Genomic DNA, 18,697 nt, shown 5'->3' on the forward strand with positions numbered 1-18,697 from the left:
CAGGGAACATTCACACGTCGGCGATTAGTCATCGAGCAGCGGCTCCCGTGTCTCCATTACTTCAGATCAGGAAGACTTGGTTATTATAACCACTGTGGAGGAGTCAACGACAGAATAATCCGCGAAGAAACAAAACGTCCTCAAAGAAATTGTGACTTTTAGGAGGATCGCAGCTGCTGTATCTCATCACCCCTGGACTTGAGGTGTATTTACCCTGAAAGATTCTCATTCTCGGCAGCACATAATCCAGTATAAAAGTGACTCTTGCTGCAGAAACCTAATGAATTACAGATCACTCAGCCAGGTCTGCCTTACCACACAGGTTATCAAACAACCGCCGATCGTCATTTAATAATGCAAATCAGGTAATGCAAACAGACCAATACTGCCAGAAATGAGAACAGTCAGTGCGAATTCTACAGTTTTATTTTAAATTTACTTTCTCCAAATCTGGTTAAACATTACTAAACAGGATGTCCAGTCACTAGTGAGCATACATGAATGCCAGGGAGAGCATCCAATCACTAGAGGCGGTACGTGAATGCCAGTGAGGTCATCCGATCACTAGAGGAGGTACGTGAATGCCAGTGAGGGCATCTGATCACTAGAGGTGGTACGTGAATGATGAAGAGGGTGTTCAATCAATAAATACGATACGTGAGTACCGGGGAGGGCGTCAGATCACTAGAGACGGTACGTGAGTACTGGGGAGGGCGTCCGATCACTAGAGTCGGTACGTGAGTACTGGGGAGGGCGTCCGATCACTAGAGTCAGTACGTGAGTACTGGGGAGGGCGTCCGATCACTAGAGTCGGTACGTGAATGCCAGTGAGGTCATCTGATCAATAAATACGGTATGTGAATGGCGGGGAGGGCATCCGATCACTAAATATGGTACGTGAATGCCTGGGAAGGCGTTCGATCACTAAATACGGTACGTGAGTACCGGGGAGGGCGTCCGATCACTAAATACGGTATGGAAATGCCGTGGAGGGCGGCTGATCACTGGAGGTGGTATGGGAATGTCAGGGAGGGAATCCGCTCATTGAAACGGTAGGTGAATGCCGGGGAGGGTGCCCGGTTACTAGAGGCAGTAGGTGAATGCTGGGGAGAGTGCCCGGTTACTAGAGGCAGTAGGTGAATGCTGAGGAGGGTGCCCGATTACTAGAGGCAGTAGGTGAATGCCGGGGAGGGTGCCTGGTTACTAGAGGCAGTAGGTGAATGCCGGGGAGGGTGCCCGGTTACTAGAGGCAGTAGGTGAATGCCGGGGAGGGTGCCTGGTTACTAGAGGCAGTAGGTGAATGCCGGGGAGGGTGCCCGGTTACTAGAGGCAGTAGGTGAATGCTGGGGAGGGTGCCCGGTTACTAGAGGCAGTAGGTGAATGCTGGGGAGGGTGCCCGGTTACTAGAGGCAGTAGATGAATGCCGGGGAGGGTGCCTGGTTACTAGAGGCAGTAGGTGAATGCTGGGGATGGTGCCTGGTTACTAGAGGCAGTAGGTGAATGCCGGGGAGGGTGCCTGGTTACTAGAGGCAGTAGGTGAATGCTGGGGAGGGTGCCTGGTTACTAGAGGCAGTAGGTGATTGCCGGGGAGGGTGCCCGGTTACTAGAGGCAGTAGGTGAATGCTGGGGAGGGTGCCTGGTTACTAGAGGCAGTAGGTGATTTCCGGGGAGGGTGCCCGGTTACTAGAGGCAGTAGGTGAATGCCGGGGAGGGTGCCTGGTTACTAGAGGCAGTAGGTGAATGCTGGGGAGGGTGCCTGGTTACTAGAGGCAGTAGGTGATTGCCGGGGAGGGTGCCCGGTTACTAGAGGCAGTAGGTGAATGCTGGGGAGGGTGCCTGGTTACTAGAGGCAGTAGGTGATTTCCGGGGAGGGTGCCCGGTTACTAGAGGCAGTAGGTGAATGCCGGGGAGGGTGCCCGGTTACTAGAGGCAGTAGGTGAATGCCGGGGAGGGTGACGGTTACTAGAGGCAGTAGGTGAATGCCGGGGAGGGTGCCTGGTTACTAGAGGCAGTAGGTGAATGCTGGGGAGGGTGCCTGGTTACTAGAGGCAGTAGGTGAATGCCGGGGAGGGTGACGGTTACTAGAGGCAGTAGGTGAATGCTGGGAAGGGTGCCTGGTTACTAGAGGCAGTGGGTGAATGCTGGGCAGGGTGCCCGGTTACTAGAGGCAGTACATGAATTCCGAGGAGGGCGTCCGATCACTCGAGACGGTATGTGAATGCCGGGGAGGGCGTCCAATCACTCGAGATGGTACGTGAATCCTGGGGACAGCGTTCGGTCACTAGAGGCATCACGCCATCACTAGTGAATGTGGACTCTGTTCTTTCACACTCAGTAGTAAGATCTGTTTAATAATGACACACACATCGTACACTGGAGACCCCTAACATGCCTCTCATCCCACAGGGTCTCTGGTTGGTGTGGGTGATGTGATCTCTCAGCAACTGGTGGAGAGGAGAGGTCTCCAAGGTCACAGCGTGGAGAGGTCCATGAAGATGATGGGAATAGGATTCTGCTTTGTGGTAACACTTGTGTATAAATGATGTCCATCCCTATTCCTCGTTAACTGCTAATCTGCTCTGTGAAGCTTGTGGTAGATGTGGTACAGATGTGCGGTGTAGAAATGAAGGATGACATAGTGGTGCTGGTACAGGTGTGCGATGTACAGCTGGAGGAGGACATGGTGGTGCTGGTACAAGTGTGAGATGAAGGAGGATATAGTGATGCTGGTACAGATGTGCAGTGTAGTGATGGAGGAGGACATGGTGGTGCAGGTACAAGTGTGTGATGTAGAGATGGAGGAGGACAGTGGTGCTGGTACAGATGTGCATTGTAGAGATGGAGACAGTGATGCTGGTACAGGTGTGCGATATAGAGATGGAAGAGGACATACTTTTGCTGGTACAGATGTGCGATGTAGAGATGGAAGGAGGAGGACATGGTGGTGCTGGTACAGATGTGTGGTGTAGAGATGAAGGAGGACATATTGGTGCTGGTACAGATGTGTAGAGATGGAGGAGGACAGTGGTGCTGGTACAGATGTGTGGTGTAGAGATGGAGGAGGACATAGCGGTGTTGGTACAGATGTGGTGTAGAGATGGAGGAGGACATAGCGGTGTTGGTACAGATGTGGTGTAGAGATGGAGGAGGACACATAGTGGTGTTGGTATAGATGTGTGGTGTAGAGATGGAGGAGGACATGGTGGTGCTGGTACAGATGTGTGGTGTAGAGATGGAGGAGGACATAGTGGTGCTGGTACAGATGTGTGGTGTAGAGCTGGAGGAGGACATAGTGGTGCTGGTACAGATGTGTGGTGTAGAGCTGGAGGAGGACATAGTGGTGTTGGTACAGATGTGTGGTGTAGAGATGAAGGAGGACATATTGGTGCTGGTACAGATGTGTAGAGATGGAGGAGGACAGTGGTGCTGGTACAGATGTGTGGTGTAGAGATGGAGGAGGACATAGCGGTGTTGGTACAGATGTGGTGTAGAGATGGAGGAGGACATAGCGGTGTTGGTACAGATGTGGTGTAGAGATGGAGGAGGACATGGTGGTGCTGGTACAGATGTGTGGTGTAGAGATGGAGGAGGACATAGTGGTGCTGGTACAGATGTGTGGTGTAGAGCTGGAGGAGGACATAGTGGTGCTGGTACAGATGTGTGGTGTAGAGCTGGAGGAGGACATAGTGGTGTTGGTAGAGATGGAAGGAGGAGGACATGGTGGTGCTGGTACAGATGTGTGGTGTAGAGATGAAGGAGGACATATTGGTGCTGGTACAGATGTGTAGAGATGGAGGAGGACAGTGGTGCTGGTACAGATGTGTGGTGTAGAGATGGAGGAGGACATAGCGGTGTTGGTACAGATGTGGTGTAGAGATGGAGGAGGACATAGCGGTGTTGGTACAGATGTGGTGTAGAGATGGAGGAGGACATGGTGGTGCTGGTACAGATGTGTGGTGTAGAGATGGAGGAGGACATAGTGGTGCTGGTACAGATGTGTGGTGTAGAGCTGGAGGAGGACATAGTGGTGCTGGTACAGATGTGTGGTGTAGAGCTGGAGGAGGACATAGTGGTGTTGGTACAGATGTGTGGTGTAGAGCTGGAGGAGGACATAGTGGTGTTGGTACAGATGTGTGGTGTAGAGATGGAGGAGGACATAGTGGTGCTGATACAGATGTGTGGTGTAGAGATGGAGGAGGACATAGTGGTGCTGATACAGATGTGTGGTGTAGAGATGGAGGAGGACATAGTGGCGTTGGTACTGATTTGCAGTGTGGAGATGAAGGACATAGTGGTGTTGGTACCAGATTTGCAGTGTGGAGATGGAGGAGGACATAGTGAAGCTGGTACAGATGTGTGGTGTAGAGATGGAGGAGGACATAGTGGCGTTGGTACTGATTTGCAGTGTGGAGATGAAGGACATAGTGGTGTTGGTACCAGATTTGCAGTGTGGAGATGGAGGAGGACATAGTGGTGTTGGTACCAGATTTGCAGTGTGGAAATGGAGGAGGACATAGTGGTGTTGGTACCAGATTTGCAGTGTGGAAATGGAGGAGGACATAGTGGTGTTGGTACCAGATTTGCAGTGTGGAGATGGAGGAGGACATAGTGGTGTTGGTACTGATTTGCAGTGTGGAGATGAAGGACATAGTGGTGTTGGTACCAGATTTGCAGTGTGGAGATGGAGGAGGACATAGTGGTGCTGGTACAAGTGTGTGATGTAGAGATGGAGGAGGACATAGTGGTGCTGGTACAGATGTGTAGTGTAAGGATGAAGGACATGGTGATGACAGTACAGTTGTTTGCGGTAGAGATGGACGTGGCAGTGCCAATACGGATTGTGGATGTAGATGAAGGTTTTCCAGATAAACATGGCAGGTATTTCCTGAGTTCAGATTCGGTGCCATTTTATGAGCAGTGATTGTTTATCTACTTATATACATCTCTGAGTTTCTCCTGTCACACAGGGGCCGGTAGTCGGAGGATGGTACAAGGTACTTGATGGAATTATTTACGGGAGCAGTAAGACTGCGGCCATGAAGAAAATGCTGTTGGACCAGGTAAGAACGGCCATACTAATATCTCTGTCTGCACCATCATGCACAAGGTGTCAGCTGCATTGTGATGGGTTGAGATGACTCGTGAGTGAGCATTTATGGGATGTTGGTGCAGTTCTTCGGGATGATCACATTCTGGCTTTAGTTGCACTCGTCTCTGTACATTTTCTCTTCCAGGGTGCCTTTGCTCCTTGCTTTCTCGGATGCTTCCTCACCATTGTTGGCTCATTGAATGGACTCTCTAAAGAGGAAATCTGGGACAAGCTACAGCGGGTACGTCCATGACGGAGGACATATTATTGTGTTCCCTGGGGAGGGCGCAGGGTCTTAGTGTGTTTGACCATCCTTCAGGCCTCATCTGGAAGGTATAATTTGTGTAAATATCGTCTGATGAGAACGTTTTCAATGACGATGGTAAGAGGTCGGGGTGAGTGGAAGATATTAGTTCTTCAAACATCCAGATCAACGGGATGTGACAATGGTGAAGAATTAGCTGCAGATGCTGAAATAAGTGACACCTGACACTCTGGACCTCTATTTATAAACCTGCCTGTGTAAAGGGAGAGCCGAGAAGACCCCATTGTAAGGCTTCATCTCCGAGGCTTTGTAGTACATGATGTCATGTTGACGTCTCCACTGGGGTGACAGGAATTGTGATTATTAATAGAAAAGGCAACGGCATCTCCAAATATCTGTGTTAGAATTGTGTAGGACGAAAGCTATCTGTCAGGGGTAACCTAGGAGGTGTGGAGGTACGTTGCCGGTCACGTTCCTTCTCCAGATACAGATGGCTCCACGTCTCATTACCACCATATACAGAGCGTGCCTTACCTCCACAATGCCCTCGGGTGGTCGGGGCAGCGGCTCTGTACCTGGCTCCCATCACTCACTGTTTTCTTGTGTTGCAGGATTATACAGATGCGCTAATCACCAATTATTATGTAAGTTTGTAGCTTTATTATTCAGGTTCTGGCCCTCATCTGCGGCTCCTTCTATGTTCTGATGTTCTTCCTTCCCTGCAGATATGGCCGGCGGTGCAGATGGCAAATTTTTACTTCGTCCCATTGCATTTCCGGTGAGTGTGTGAATCTCTGAACAGGGGTAATGGGGGGCAGACCCCTGGACTGTTACACTGGGTGGGCAGACCCCTAGACGGTGACGCTGGCGGCAGACCCCTGGACTGTGATGCTGGGGGAGATCCCTGGACTGTTAAGCTGGGGGCAGACCCGTGGACTGTTACACTGGGTGGGCAGACCCCTGGACGGTGACGCTGGGGGCAGACCCCTGGACTGTGACGCTGGGGGAGATCCATGGACTGTTAAGCTGGGGGCAGACCCCTGGACTGTGACGCTGGGGGAGATCCCTGGACTATTAAGCTGGGGGCAGACCCCTGGACTGTTACACTGGGTGGGCAGACCCCTGGACAGTGACGCTTGGGGCAGACCCCTGGACTGTGACGCTGGGGGCAGACCCCTGGACTGGAACTCTGGGGGCCAGACCCCTGGACTGTGACGCTGGGGGCAGACCCCTGGACTGTAACTCCTGGGGGGGCTGACCCCTGGACTGTGATGCTGGGGGGCAGACCCTTGGACTGTGACACTGCGGGGCAGCAGCTCAGCTGCACCCGAGAACATGTGGGGGCTGTCACTGTCCTGTGCACATAGAGCCTAGCAGCCCACCCTCCAGGAAACTGATAGAGAGTACTTCAGGAGGTTAAAAGTATGTGCTCCCCACATCCACCTCCGGGGGCTTCTCTGTCCTCTATAGACATTACTTTGGAGTTGCTCCTCTGCAGATATGTCGGCTCCCACTCTTCTGGGAAGGATTTCTACAAGATATTGGACAAACAAATAAAGTTGCACTTTGTAGCGCTATAGCATGTAAATATGTAATATATGAATAGCATTACTGCTCCAGATAATAAGAAAAACCTGAGACGCTTAGCACAAAATGTGGCCAATTCCTGCAGCCCAGCAACCAGCGACAAGGTGATCTCCGGTTTGCTGGGAAACTACGTGTCTAGTGTGAATACCTCTCTTAGGCTAAAGTTACATTTAGGGGTAGCTAGGATTCTACTGCAATTAAAACTGCCATCGGCAGTAGGGCAGAGTGCTCGTTCCGAGAGGTAATATACAAAAAACTGACTGGCACTTCCAAATCAGAAAACTGGTGTGTACAGGAGCAACCTAGGAGCAGCCATCTCTATACATAACAAACAAATAAAGTTGCCCTCCAGCCGGTGGCAGTTTTAATTACAGCAGGATCCAAACTACCCAGAAATTCAGGCTTTAGCCTAAGAGAGGTATTTACACTAGACAAGTAGGTTCCCAGTAAACCGGAGATCGCCTTGTCGTTGGTTGCTGGGCTGCAGGAATTGGCCCGATTATGTGCCAAGAATCTCCATTTTTTCTTATTATCTGGAGCAGTAATGGTATGCGTATGTTACATATTTTCAGAGTGCAGCTTTATTTGTGATGTACAGAGATGGACGCTCTTTGTTCGCACCTGTACACACCTGGTTCTCTTTGTTACAAGAATTTGGAGGCGTCCGTGGGAATTTTTCACCCTTCATAGAGAGGAGAATTTGTGAGGTCAGACCCTGATTTTGGAGGCTGGACTCACAATCTCCGTGGTGTTGGATGGGGCTGGGGTCCGGATCTGTGCGGCCCCTCATGTTCTCTCCTCCATGTCTGTATGGACCTTGTGTACTGGGCACAGTCATGGGGAACAGAAAAGGGTCTTCTCCAAACTGTTCCCACAAAACTGAAGCTAGAATTGCCACAATGTCTTGTGCTGAAGATTTCCCTTCACAGGGACTGAGGGTCCTAGGTTGCCCCCTGATAACAGCACATAGCATTATCCCCCACCACCATCTGTACAGGGGCACAATGCAATCAGGGGGTAACGTCCTCCAGGAATCACCAAACCCAGACTCCTCCATCAGCCGCAGATAGAGAAATGCGATCTGTCACAGTCCAGGACACATCACCTCCAGAGTCCAGTGGTGGCGGCCTTACACCACTCCATCGACGCTCGGCATTGTGCTTGGTGATGTACAGCCGCAGCAGCTACTCAGCCATGAAGCTCCCAGTGGGGGGAGCAGTGTTTGTGCTGATTCCAGAGGAGATCTGGACTCTTCAGTTTTGGGGTCAGCAGAGCGGTGGTAACTTTTCTGCCCTCTCCTCAGCCATCAGTCCCCCCGCTTAGTAGTGTTAGGGGGTCTCCACTTTGTGACTGAGTTGCTGCTGTTCCTTCCACTTCTCAATAATATCACTCACGTGTGATGGGGGAAGATTCAGTAGGAAGAAATGTCATGGAGGGACTTGTTACCCAGTGGCTCCTATTACGGGACCGCGCTGGTGTCGGTGAGCTCTGCATCACCGGCCGCTCTGTCACATGGTAGTAACGGCAGATGGCATGGGAGCGGCCGGTGGCAGAGGGTGTTGTACATCGGAGGGCAGTTGGGGCTGCATCTTGTTATACTGGGGCGAGAGGTCCATATCATGTACATTGAGGGGCAATTGCCCTCTCTGCAGCCTTGTTTTCATGGTGGGGATAGAGTCCTTCAGATTAGTGTTTGCTTCTGTCGCCTGATGACTCTTTAGATAGAAAATGTTTAAAATTGTATAGGGGAAGTGTCTATATACGACTGGTGACTAGTGATGAGCGAATATACTCGTTACTCGAGATTTCCTGAGCACGCTCGGGGGTCCTCCGAGTATTTTTTAGTGCTCGGAGATTTAGTTTTCATCGCCTCAGCTCAATGATTTACATCTGTTAGCCAGCATAAGTACATGTGGGGGTTGCCTGGTTGCCAGGGAATCCCCACATGTAATCAAGCAGGCTAGTAGCTGTAAATCATTCAGCTGCGGCAAAAAAAACTAAATCTCCGAGCACTAAAAAATACTCGGAGGACACCCGAGCATGCTCGAGAAATCTCGAGTAATTGTATATTCGCTCATCACTACTGGTGACTCATCATGGCTGCACCCCAGGTAGATGACAATGACCGTGAAGCACATGTCTTCAGTCGGCCAGTACTTTAAGTCCTAAAAGTCCGCTATGTGATGTTGTGTTTTCATGCCCAGGCTGGCAGTGGTACAGGTTGTGGCCATCATTTGGAACTCCTACCTGTCCTGGAAGGCGAACCAGGCGTAACCACAGCCATCTACCTCCAGAAATGGCCTCATCGGTGGAATGAAGACGCTGTTCCTCCTCTAGAATGTGAACTGATCTCCTGGACCTCACATATAGACGTCCATCCTTCAATCCAATGATCCTTCATGAAAGACTTTGTCCTAGAAATCCGTCAGTTGTCTTGACTCAGTATTACTATTAGGATCCATAAATTGTCTGGATATCAGGACTGGTATCGGGATCCATGAATTGTCTGAACTCAGGTTTCATCCTCCTTCATTTCATAAGCTTCAGGTCTCCACATTTCTTCTGCACTTTGCTGGAACCCGTCCTTCAGATCCTACTTTCAAGGATCTGTTCTCAGGGATTCGCCAGAAATTTCGTTATTTTTTCTTAACAATAAATGTCAATTGCTTCTTCAGATATTAAGTGGACTTGAACTCTATCGCTACCACTAGGATGCAACCATTTTAAATGTCAATATCAAACCTTTATAGAGCCTTGCCACAGGACTTAAGATGAAAAGCCAAAGCAGAAACTCCATTTGCAGATCTGTTTTGGGGTATTTGCCCTGGTTACCCCCTAGAACCCATGTCACAGGCCGATTACCAACCACATCAGTTCACCTGCTTTGTACTGATGAGAGGCATACAGCTTGATACATTTGTCTGGTCCAAAGTCATGTGGAAAGGCTGTTAATAGGGTCAATATTGACCTTTCTGATTTTTACTTCGAATAGCGGGCAAACTAGTCACTGTCCTCTTCTGCTGTAGGGTCTATTTGCATATTTACATTTCCAGAGGAACATTGTATGGTCTATAAGACCACCTATGCTGTCTTGGCACTCTCCATAGTGAGATATATTGAAATATTAGCCCTTTAGACACCTTAGCAATAAATTGATACACAAAACTTGAGGGGCTTGGATTTGTGGGGCAGGGAGTTGGTCAGGAGAGGTAGAAGGAAAAATGGCCTTGAAGCCATGCTGCCTGTCAGGGAGTAGAATAAGGTGACACACACTGCACATTCAGACTGGCTAGGAACTGTAGAATAAGTGCCCACATTGTCAGTAAATTGGGAAGATGGAGAACATGGAAATTAAAAGCAGAAGTTTGTAAGTTAAGAAATGTAAAGGAGCTAATATCTTGAGGTCAATAAGAGAAGGTGTGAGAGCCTGGTGGGGTAGAGTTCGGAGTTGAGGTTGGAGTGGAGGTTTATTGCTCAGGATGCAGTTGGTGGAGAGCTGGTGAATGTTAAGAGTAAAGGTACATGAGAGGGTGTTCATATGTGTACAATGGGGAGAGGTGAGAAAGCCCCTGACAGTCTCCACTTTCCCTCCGTTCCGACTCCTCTCTCCTTTCTATACGCCCAGAACTATAAATTCAGTCTGTCCAATTCTAATCTTCCCAAATATCATATGGAAGCCCGTATACACCTCAGATGGTTGACAGGTTTTGGGCGCCTTTGATTTTAATGTGTACACACGTGGTCAGAATTGTTGGTCCCCCTCGTTTAATGACAGAAAAACCCACAATGGTCACAGAAATAACTTGAATCTGACAAAAGTAATAATAAGTAAAAGATCTCTGAAAATGAACAAATGAAAGTCAGACACTGCTTTTCAGCCATGCTTTCACAGCATTAAAAAAAAAATAAACCTCATGAAATCGGCCTGGACAGAAATGATGGGACCCTTAACTTAATATTTTGCTACACAACCTTTTGAGGAAATGACTGAAATCAAACGATTCCTATAACTGTCAATGAGACTTCTGCTCCTCTCGACAGGTATTTTGGCCACTCCTCAAGAGCAATCTGCTCCAGTTGTCACGTGTTTGAAGGTTGCCTTCTCCAGACGGCATGTTTTAGTTCTTTCCAAAGATGCTCAATAGGATTTAGGTCAGGGCTCATAACAGGCCACTTCAGAATAGTCCAAGGTTTTCCTCTTAGCCATTCTTGGGTGTTTTTAGCTGTGTGTTTTGGGTCATTATCCTGTTGCAAGACACACGAACTGCGACTGAGACCAAGCTTTCTGACACTGGGCAGCACATTTCTCTCTAGAATCCCTCAATAGTCTTGAGATTTCATTGTACCCAGCACAGATTCTAGACACCCTGTGCCAGATCATTATCACACCACTAAACCCACATGAAGTAACAGTGGCACATAAACCGATAAACTAAGTAACCACACAAAAGAAAATTGGTATATAGTGCCAGTATGCACAAAAAATTTTTATTAAATAATATAACAATGAAAAGCAAAATAACATAAGAAATAACAAAAAAATACAAGGTAACTACTAAGAAGCAGGGACCACCATAGATAACACTACGTGCTACATGTAACTATAGCCACCATATAAATATGACCTGCTACATACTCTGTATTCTACACAGTGTAGGGGAAAACAAAATGTTGCCCAAGAACAGTAACAAAAGCCATCAAGCAAAGCCTAGGTAACTAAATACAAAAATAGTGGCACTTACATGAAAAGGTGTTCAGCAGTATATGGCGTCGGCGGCGGGGACGCCATATACTGCTGAACACCTTTTCATGTAAGTGCCACTATTTTTGTATTTAGTTACCTAGGCTTTGCTTGATGGCTTTTGTTACTGTTCTTGGGCAACATTTTGTTTTCCCCTACACTGTGTAGAATACAGAGTATGTAGCAGGTCATATTTATATGGTGGCTATAGTTACATGTAGCACGTAGTGTTATCTATGGTGGTCCCTGCTTCTTAGTAGTTACCTTGTATTTTTTTGTTATTTCTTATGTTATTTTGCTTTTCATTGTTATATTATTTAATAAAAATTTTTTGTGCATACTGGCACTATATACCAATTTTCTTTTGTGTGGTTACCCTGTGCCAGATGCAGCAAAGCAGCCCCAGAACATAACAGAGCCCTCCTCCATGTTTCACAGTAGGGACAGTGTTATTTTCTTGATACTCTTCATTTTTCTGTGAACATAGAGCTGATGTGCCTTAGCAAAAAGTTCCATTTTTGTCTCATCTGTCCATAGGACATTCTCCCAGAAGCTTTGTGGCTTGTGAACATGTAGTTTGGCAAATTCCAGTCTGGCTTTTTTTATGTTTTTTTTTTCAACAATGGTGTCCTCCTTGGTCGTCTCCCATGAAGTCCACTTTGGCTCATACAACGATGGATGGTGCAGTCTGACACTGATGTTCCTTGAGCTTGAAGTTCACCTTTAATCTGTTTAGAAGTTTTTCTGGCTCTTTTGTTACCGTTCGTATTATCCGTCTCTTTGATTTGTCATCGATTTTCCTCCTGCGGCCACGTGCAGGGAGGTTGGCTACAGTCCCATGGATCTTACATTTCTGAATAATATGTGCAACTGTAGTCACAGGAACATCAAGCTGCTTAGAGATGGTCTTATAACTTTTACCTGTAACATGTTTGTCTATAATTTTCTTTCTAATCTCCTGAGACAACTCTTTCCTTCGCTTCCTCTGGTCCATGTTGAGTGTGATACTCACTATGTCCCCAAACAGCACAGTGAGTATCTGTAGCCCTATATACAGGCCACTCACTGATTCCAGGATTGTAGACACCTGTGATGCTAGTTAGTGGACACACCGCGATTTAACATGTCCCTTTTGTCACATTATTTTCAGGGGTCCCATCATTTCTGTCCAGGCCTCTTTCATGAGTTTTATTAATTTTTAAATTCTGTGGAAGCATGGTTGAAAAGCAATGTCTGACTTTCATTTGTTCATTTTCATAGATTTTGTATTTATTATTACTTTTGTCAGATTCAAGTTATTTCTGTGACCATTGTGGGTTTTTCTGTCATTAAACGAGGGGTACCAACAATTTTGACCATGTGTGTATGAGCTTTAGTTGTCAGTCGAAGGAAGCTGTGGGAAGACCTCAAGTAAGGAAATGTATAAGAAAACTTGGTGTAAAACTGCACAACCGGAGATTAAGTGTTTAGTATTTGGAAGTTGTAGAGCGACCAGGAAATCATTTGTGGTAAAGTTCAGAGGGTTTGGATGAGGCTGGTAGTTGTGGTGAAGTAGTAAGGCAGAGATCATGAAGGAGACGTAGAAGACTTATTTATAAAGGGTTAAGTAATAGAGTAAAAAAGAAAGTCAAAATCTTGTGAAAATTATATGAAAGTGATTATGGAGGACGTCATAAAGGTTGAGAATGAAGGTATGATTCCTACTGGTGTTGTAGAAGCCTAATGGGAGGATTGAGACTAAAGTTGGTTTGGGTCGGGTGGAGTAATGGCAAGTTCTTCTCACATAAAATAGAACAGTACAGGAGAACATGGTAACCGGGAGCCCGTCTCGGATAATCTGTTGGACAAGACACTAAGTACGTGGGCTCAGAGCTTGGCTGGTGATGACACCACGTGTAATGATGCCCAGGTGCTCAGTTGTTCGGTCTGTAATTAGAAATTAAGGCCATTTATGAAGAGCAGCAGAGAACGAGTCTCAGGCGCTGCTGCCATCATTAAGTTGCCGTCTCTGCACCTACAGATAATAGAAGCGTTCTGTTCTCTCTTCTCTCCCGGAAATTCAACAGAAATGCTGCCAGCCAGCCACACCATGCCAGGAGACTAACACCGGAGAGGACACATGATTACATTCTAATATACAAGTATGCATGCATCTACCCCATACACCTCCATAGAACACGAGCTACAAGCATGTGATAAAGTACTTGTCCACCATCTCAGTATCTGCACCTCAGCCAAAGGGACATCAATGACCAGAACAAACCAACTGGACATAAAGTTATCTCCCATATTCTGCTTTAGAATAAGAATTGTCTCCAGCCATGCAATATGTTGGGGTTCCTTGCGAGATGTGTGTGTTTCCCATACTGCTATAGCATCATGATAGCATTTCTATCCAGGCCGTGACATTTAGGATTCCTCTTATTCTCTACTCAGTCATTAACTGGAATGTCAAGGGTTATTGTCATGTTAGAATATCGACTACCTGATGAGTATCCAGCCATTAGTGAAACAATGAGGAATTCATAGTGGATTTTAAAAACCGGAATATTTTCATCACCATGCTTTACACTGCAGGGTTTAGGCTCTACGGATATTAAAAAGTCTGCGGTCTTCTGACATTTTTTTCATATTGCTCTATCTCCACCACCATGCTTCTGTACTATAATCTCAGTAGTGGTGAGTTTCCTGTAGCATGAAGTTCTGGCTTCTTACAGATGTTTTCCAGCATTTTCTGTCCGCCAACGTTTAGTCCTAGGCTCTGGTGGTCTCCTGGAACTCCTCATGTACTTATCTGATGTAGACCTCTTTATTAAGGTCATCTCCTGACTGACCACAGTAGTGGTCAGAGCTTTCCATAGGGTGAGGTTCTAGCTTCACGTAGATATCATCAGTGTGGCCTCTTTTTATATAGATCATCATGAGAGCCCCTTGTCTAATGGTGGCCTCCTGTGCGGTCACCTCAGTATTGGTTAGAGCTTCCTGTAGGATGAAGTTCTGACTTTTTAGAGATATTTTTTATTATTTTTTGTATTCTGGCTGATCTTCCTAGACATTGGTCTGCTGTCACCCCCACATGTAGAGATTATGTAAGTACCTCTCTAATGGTCACCTCCTGAGCTGTCACCTCAGTCATGGTCAGATCTTCCTGTAGGGTGAAGATCTGGCTTCTTCTTAAATACATCTTCCAGCATCTTGCATCCTCATGCTGATCTTCCTAGACAGACAGGGTAGACATACCACTGGTGCAATATGGGCCACTTCCACCCTACCTATGGGTAGGGGGCCACTTCCACCTCCAAAGCAAGTGGAATTGTGCATTATGAAGAGATATTGGATTGCAAAGAAACCATAGGTTGTTTTTGCAAAAGAGTCCCTCTGTGTCTGCTAATGTAGACAGAGGTGATCTTCACCTGTCAATACGACACGTACGTACTATGTGCACTTCTCTCTAATGGTCTTCTGTACTGTGACCTCAGTAGTGAGGAGAGCATCCTACAAGATGAAGTTCTGGATTCTTAGAGACATTGGGGTTCTCTTCCTGTCACCTCCCACAAGTAGATATCATGAAAGAGTTAGCAGAGGAAATTGCAGAACCACTAGCCAGAATCTTTGAAAAAATCCTGGAAAACAGAAGAAGTCCCAGAAGATTAAAGAAGGGCAAATGTCACTAACTTCAAAAAATGAAAGAAAACAAAGACGGAGCCAGGAAATTACAGGCCAGTGAGCCTTACTTTTATACCAGGAAAGATCTGTGAACAAATTATTAAACAGCATGTATGTAAGTACTTGGATAAGAATACAGCAACTAACCAAAGCCAGCATGTGTTTGTAGCAAACAAGTCATGCCAGACTAGTTTCCTTCTATGATGGAATCACTGACTTGGTGGATCAGGGAAATGCGGTAGATATACTAGAACTCGACTTCAGCAAAGGATTTGAAAAAGTATCTCATACTATCCTTATTGAAAAAATGACCAAGTATGGGATTGACAAGGCTAAGGTTAGCTGGATTCATAACTGGCTCAGTGATTGTACTCAAAGAGTGGTAATAAATGGTGGCACATCAAATTGGAAGAATGTTTCAAGTGGGGCATCACAAGGCTCTGTCCTGGCCCCAGTGTTGTTCAACATTTTTATAAATGATCTAGATAAGGGAACTAAAGGTAAACTGATCAAATTTGCAGATGATGCAAAGCTAGGAGGGATAGCTAACACCCTTATCCCTCCCTCCCCCTACCATTTCATGTGAGTGGATTTAGTGTAGTATTATTGTTGCCTGGTGTCAAAGGTTTAGGACATTGTTACATTTTAAGAAATTTAATAAAATAGTGATTTTATGGTATTAGTTTTGTTTGTTGTAAGACGTGGTTTATACTAATCCAGACATATAGCAAGAATACTTTTTTCCCTATAGCTAACACTAGAGAAGATAGAATTCAGGAGGATCTAGATAATATTGAACAATGGGCAGCGACTAATAGAATGGTATTTAACAGAAGAAATGCAAGATTCTACATCTGGGCAAAAAAAACGAAAATTACATCTACACAATGGGAGGAATAGAACTAAGCAACAGCATGTGTGAAAAAGACTTGGGTATACTAGTAGATCACAGACTGCACAAGAGTCAACAGTGTGATGCAGCAGCCAAAAAAGCAAACACAGTTCTAGGATGTATTAAAAGAAGCATAGAGTCTAGATCATGTGAAGTAATTATCTCCAGCGGGGCAGCACGGTGGCGCAGTGGATAGCACAACAGCCTTGCAGCGCTGGAGTCCCGGGTTCAAACCCCACCAAGGACAACATCTGCAAAGAGTTTGTATGTTCTCTCTGTGTTTGCGTGGGTTTCCTACGGGTACTCCGGTTTCCTCCCTCATTAGAAAAAAAAAGACATACTGATAGGGAATTTAGATTGTGATCCCCATCGGGGACAGCGATGATAATGTGTGCAAACTGTAAAGCGCTGCGGAATATGTTAGTGCTATATAAAAATAAAGATTATATTATATTATCTCCCTCTACTCCTCCTTGGTCAGGCCTCATCTGGAATATTGAGTCCAGTTCTGGGCACCACATTTTAAAAAAGACGTTGAAAAACTGGAGCAAGTTCAGAGAAGAGCGACCAGGATGGTGAGCGGACTGCAAAATATGTCCAAAGAGGAACAATTAAAGGATCTGGGAATGTTTAGCTTGCAAAAAAGAAGGCTAAGAGGAGACTTAATAGCTGTCTCCAAATATCTGAAGGGCTGTCACATTGTATAAGGATCATCTTTATTCTCATTTGCACATGGAAATACGAGAAGCAATGGAATGAAACTGAAAAGGAGAAGATACAGATTAGATATTAGAAAAAATCTTTTGAAAGTGAGGGCGATCAATGAGTGGAACAGGAGACTACGAGAGGTGGTGAGTTCTCCTTCAATGGAAGTCTTCAAACAGAGGCTGGGCAGACATCTGTCTGATTTCTGCATTGAGTAGGGGGTTGGACACGAGGACCCTGGAGGTCCCATCCATCTCTAACAGTCTGTGTTTCTATGTTCAACCCTCTCTAATGGTCGCCTCCTGCACTGTGACCCCATTAGTGGTGAGCGTGTCCTGTAGGATGGATGAAGTTCTGATATCTTGGATACATGTTCCATCATCTTCCGTCCTTCGGCTCATCTCTCTGTATATTGTTGGTCTCCACCTGTCACCCCCACGGAGATGTCATGAGTGTGGCCTCTTTCTACACGGAGCTTCGGAGATTTGTGTAGATCTAGGCCTGGTGATACCTCACATCTCACCAATGCAGACCAAATAACTGCAAACAGGACGCTTACTCCAAGATCCTGAGTAACTAGGCGTTCAACACTCCACCTTGTCTCCTGCACCCAAGTCAATGAAGAAAGGAGGGGGCCTTTACTGAACGCCGGTGATGGAGGAGCAGATAGACATACAAATATTGTAATGCCATGTGTTCAAATACATTGTCCATCTCTCCTCGGTGGCTCTCGTCCATCTTCCTGTCATTAGCAGCATCAATGACCTTGACTTCCCTGAAACCATGAATGAGCCGGTGAGATGTCAGCATTAATACTGGGACGCCCATCATCCACACCGAGAGCACTCACTAATCCACAGCGACAGCTCCAAGTAATGCAGCAATTAATCCATTACATGTCTGGAGTGAGCGCGGCTCCGACTGATGACCCCCAAACAACATGTCACCGATACCAAGGGGTCCACAAACTGACCCACCAAGGAGATGTGCATCTAATCCTATCCTGTATGATACTATCTGCTGAGCCTTGTATCTAATCCTCTCCTGTGTGATACTGTCTGCTGAGCCGTGTATCTAATCCTTTCCTGTGTGATACTGACTACTGAGACGTGTATCTAATCCTTTCCTGTGTGATACTGTCTGCAGAGCAGCGTATCTAATCCTCTCCTGTGTAATACTGACTGCTGAGCAGTGTATCTAATCCTCTCCTGTGTGATACTGTTTGCTGAGCCGTGTATCTAATCCTATCTTGTGTGATACTGACTGCTGAGCCGTGTATCTAATCCTCTCCTGTGTGATACTGACTGCTGAGCCGTGTATCTAATACTGTCCTCTGTGATACTGACTGTTGAGCCGTGTATCTAATCCTCTCCTGTGTGATACTGTCTGCAGAGCAGTGTATCTAATCCTATCCTGTGTGATACTGACTGCTGAGCAGTGTATCTAATCCTCTCCTGTGTGATACTGTCTGCTGAGCCGTGTATCTAATCCTATCCTGTGTGATACTGACTGCAGAGCAGTGTATCTAATCCTATCCTGTGTGATACTGACTGCTGAGCAGTGTATCTAATCCTCTCCTGTGTGATACTGTCTGCTGAGCCGTGTATCTAATCCTATCCTGTGTGATACTGTCTGCTGAGCTGTGTATCTAATCCTATCCTGTGTGATACTGACTGCTGAAACATGTATCTAATCCTCTCCTGTGTGATACTGTCTGCTGAGCTGTGTATCTAATCCTATCTTGTGTGATAC

At 46.4% G+C, this 18,697-nt stretch overlaps 1 protein-coding gene across 2 annotated transcripts in view; it reads left to right on the forward strand.

Moving 5' to 3' along the window:
- The window catches only part of MPV17 (mitochondrial inner membrane protein MPV17), a 30,273-nt gene extending 20,164 nt beyond the window's left edge, over window positions 1–10,109 (forward strand). For both annotated transcript variants that reach the window (XM_077291952.1, XM_077291953.1), the window contains exons 3-8: window positions 2,407–2,522; window positions 4,968–5,060; window positions 5,235–5,330; window positions 5,966–5,998; window positions 6,080–6,132; window positions 9,146–10,109. In XM_077291952.1, coding sequence (XP_077148067.1) covers window positions 2,407–2,522; window positions 4,968–5,060; window positions 5,235–5,330; window positions 5,966–5,998; window positions 6,080–6,132; window positions 9,146–9,215 — 461 coding nt within the window. In that variant the 3' untranslated portion in view covers window positions 9,216–10,109. The remainder of the gene's footprint in view (window positions 1–2,406; window positions 2,523–4,967; window positions 5,061–5,234; window positions 5,331–5,965; window positions 5,999–6,079; window positions 6,133–9,145) is intronic.
- Window positions 10,110–18,697: the final 8,588 nt, after the last annotated feature.

Source organism: Ranitomeya variabilis, chromosome 2, assembly GCF_051348905.1.
Source record: "Ranitomeya variabilis isolate aRanVar5 chromosome 2, aRanVar5.hap1, whole genome shotgun sequence".
Classification (NCBI taxonomy): Eukaryota; Metazoa; Chordata; class Amphibia; order Anura; family Dendrobatidae; genus Ranitomeya; species Ranitomeya variabilis.